Source organism: Micropterus dolomieu, unplaced genomic scaffold (genome assembly GCF_021292245.1).
Source record: "Micropterus dolomieu isolate WLL.071019.BEF.003 ecotype Adirondacks unplaced genomic scaffold, ASM2129224v1 contig_14298, whole genome shotgun sequence".
In the NCBI taxonomy this organism is placed as follows: Eukaryota; Metazoa; Chordata; class Actinopteri; order Centrarchiformes; family Centrarchidae; genus Micropterus; species Micropterus dolomieu.
The window spans coordinates 1-3800 of record NW_025743284.1 but is presented as its reverse complement, the minus strand read 5'-3'; the positions used below and the strand labels follow the sequence as shown (position 1 = coordinate 3800).

General features: G+C 40.6%; 1 gene segment (V, D, J or C); it reads left to right on the top strand.

Annotated features, from left to right (window-relative positions):
- The first annotated feature begins 898 nt into the window (after window positions 1-898).
- Window positions 899-1777, top strand: LOC123966813. The segment is given in 2 exon segments: window positions 899-1164; window positions 1381-1777. Coding segments are annotated over 2 exon segments (363 nt in total).
- The last annotated feature ends 2023 nt before the right edge of the window (window positions 1778-3800 follow it).

The following is a 3800-nucleotide window of genomic DNA, read 5'->3' as shown; positions in this document are numbered from 1 at the left end:
AGAAAGAGAGAGAGAGAGAGACGGAGAGAGAGCAGATGTGACGTTTTTGTAAACTTTTTCTTGTCTGTGCCTTTTTGATCAACAATAAAAAAGCAGCATCCAACACACAGTAAACATTCGGTAAATTACAATTCTCATCTGCTGAGCTCAGAAACCATGACAACAGACAGGTTTTAGTACTAAAGATAAAAAATTAAGTGACATTTTGTTCTTTTGATGCATTCATACCTGAAGGTTCAGTGTGAAAGTGTGATAGTAAGTGTGATAATCCAATCACCACCACATACATAAGATCACCCAAACTCTCTCTCACTGTCTCAGTTCTCTAACCCCCCCCCATCCCTTCAGAAAGGCTCCATACGGCCTCATCTAGCTCCTTCAGTCTTCTAGGAACCACGGGGGGACGATCCATCAGCTGCTCCACAAGCGAGCCTCTACAGAGACGAGTCCCCACCCTTAGTCTCGACCCCGGTCTCGGTTCTCAGTAGCACTATACGACCCTCTCCCATCCACCTTCCCACGAGTCCTTTCATCCCTTCCCTCTTGACCCCTCCTCGTAAACATGATCACATGAACCACCTTTAACTTGGTTCTGTCCTGTTAGTGAACGGCTTCAAAGTTAAAATATTCCATGACAGCTGGGTGAACTCCATCTGCTGAGGAAGATCATGTCATAAAAACAGTAATGTAACTGATGATGACTTCCATGTTTTCTGGTTGGAGTTTCTTGAGGAAGCTCTCTGAGATCGTCGGCATCAGCATCCCCTCAAACACCCAACACTACTTTACTTGATGAAATCTCCACATTACAGACACCTAAAGATGTTAAACCTACATTGATATTAATGTCACTAATCATTGTCTAAAACACCATATTACCATATTACATGTAGAGGAAGTTTTCAGTATCGTCTACATGTAAATATGTAAATATGTAGATCAACGCTCTCAGCACTGAGGGGGAAACACCATGATATGTTGAGGACAGCTACAGCTCACTGACTCTGTGTGTTTGCATATGTGTCCTGCCTCTCTGCTCCCAGCCGTTAAGAGGCCAGTGTTGATCAGTGGCTGTCCAGGCCTTTCAGAGCCACTGACACGCCGGCAGCACAATGATGATGTCACTGATTCTACTGCTGGCCACCCTGGGGCTCCTTGTTCAGGGTGAGACTCTCTTCTGAAAACTTTGCTTCAGGATGCAACCAGGTTCACCACTATGATGTTCTGCTGTGATGGAGAAACACTGAAACAAGCAGCATTTACCTTCTTCCATCTGTTCTCCATGTTAAAGAAATGAGACTCTTCTGTTTGGATGTTGATCATCTTTCTCCAAACTGGATTTGTCTCAATAACCCTTCTCCTCTTTTTCATGTTTTCCAGATTCATCAGGAGAAATCATCCTGACTCAGTCTCCTGGAGCTCAGTCTGTTGTTCCAGGACAGACTGTCTCTCTCAGATGTAAAGCCAGTTCAAGTATGAGTAACTACCTTCACTGGTACCTTCAGAAACCTGGAGAATCTCCTCAACTTTTGATTCGTTATGCTACAACCCGTCAGTCTGGAGTTTCAGATCGTTTCAGTGGGAGTCAGTCTGGAACTGACTTCACTTTGACCATCAGTGGAGTCCAGACTGAAGATGCAGGAGATTATTACTGTCACCAGGGTGGTCAAAGCTTCCCATTCATACAGTGATACAACGTCGTACAAAAACCTCCCTCAGCTGGAGAGGAACTGATCTGAATCACCAGCTGCACAGAAACCATAACACTAGATATTTCAAAAACATAACCACACTGTAATGTAATGCATGTAAATGTACTTTAATTAGAATGAAACTCATGCATTTAAAAGTTGTAAAGTTACATTTTACTGAAACACACTGAGAGGTTACAATAATAAGAAATGTCATTTCGTAAGTTTTCCTTTGTTTTAGGTGAGTATTTTATATAAATTCAATGCACCTCCATGTTGATTTGTAAAATGTGAAATCACATTTATATTTTGTTAATTTGATATATTCTGTGTTGTTGTTTTTTTGCTAATGAGTCTTCTCATCATAAAGCCTAAAATATTTTTTGTTTAAACTTTGGTAGATGTATTGACAGGACTAAGTATATTGTCTTCATGCAAATAAAACACTGATGAAATAGGTGTGATGGAAATTGGATATTTTTTTGATATATATTTTGAAATTTGATAGGGCATGCAAGCTGAAGATTTATACAAAGAGGACAAAGTGATAAAATAGCCATCAAAAGGGGCTGAAGAACTCTGTATTAACCACGGTACGAGAAAACGGACAGTAGGGGAGACCGGTGGACAAAAATGGACATTGGTACACAGAGATTGTCTGGACAGAAACAAAACAGATCCAAATGGACTGAGCTGGAGGGGACAGGAAACAACTGGGACACACACACACTGGGTGAGTCACAATTTCTCACAGAAAAATAAAATCTTAAGCACATTGAAGGTAAAAAAACAAAGTTATACTATATTAATTTATTAGTAAATGCTGATGAGCTTGAACAGCCTACATCGGTGATGAATGATAACCACAAAGAGTTTAGCAAACTGCCAAAGTATCTGTTAGTAAATTTAACCCCAGCAGGGGATAATATTGCTACATGATATGTTGAAAACAGCCCAACAGAGCGGCAGGTATTGCATATAAGGTATCATAATAATGAATTTTGATGACATAGTTGTTAAACACTTATTTCAGTTATCAGAGCACTGAATGAGTGACCCCCATGTCACACACACACACACACACACACACACACTAAGAGACCTTTGGATACATGCACATAGACTCATTACACTGCACAGTACACAGTTCTGATGGACAGGATGCAACAATTTTTAATTATTTATGGAACAGGGACAGTGAAAAAAAAAAAGAGAGAGAATTATTTCAATATCTGGACAAGGAGTGCTGCGCTGTTGTTTTGTTTCTTTTTCTCCTTCTCTGATCTTAGCAGTACCAAGGGGGGCATATACACATGGCGAAGCAAAGTGATTTGGAAACGGATGGATTTGGGGATGCAAGTCCGCCCGGAGTTGGCTGACTGACAACAGGCCCATAAGTTGGAATCTGAATACACTGGTTAAAACATTAAACTGTGACCTATGGTGGCATGTAGGTTTCAGGCCTAATACAAAAGCCACAACACGAACACAAAAGCCACAACACGATTACAAAAGGCCACAACGGAAGTTGACAACGAAAGAGACGCTTAGTAACAGTGGATTACTGTCTGCAGAACACAGCTACACAGTAGTACAGCGACAATGTAGCTGTACTACATTCAAGAGGTCTGGGTTCAAATTTTAGAAAGAACTTTTTTCTTCAGGTGACTTTTTCCCGCATAATGCCAAATTAGTAAATGTAGGCCTACGTGTAAGAAGAACTTCTTACCCGTTTGATAAATAAGTAATACTTCTGTTCTGGTCAAATAATATACAGCGAGATATTTGTGTGAATTAAACAGCTGTCTGTGCAGATTAGCATCATAAATAGACTCAAAATGTGCTAAACAAAAAGCAAGGAGTCTCAGGTTACCATGGAGATGACTTTATACTTATACAAAGGGGTGCGGAGGTGCTGCAGCACCCCCTATTCATAGTTTTGACGTGACGTCACATTCCATGAAAAACGCTCCCTTGGAGGACAAAAAAAACGTTATTTTCCACTGCCAGGAAGCAAGTGATCCACTGTTACTATGAGTTTTTTACTTTTGCATTGCCAAAATGCTGGATGGTAGTTGTACTTTCTGATGCACAAATCGAGGAAGAGAC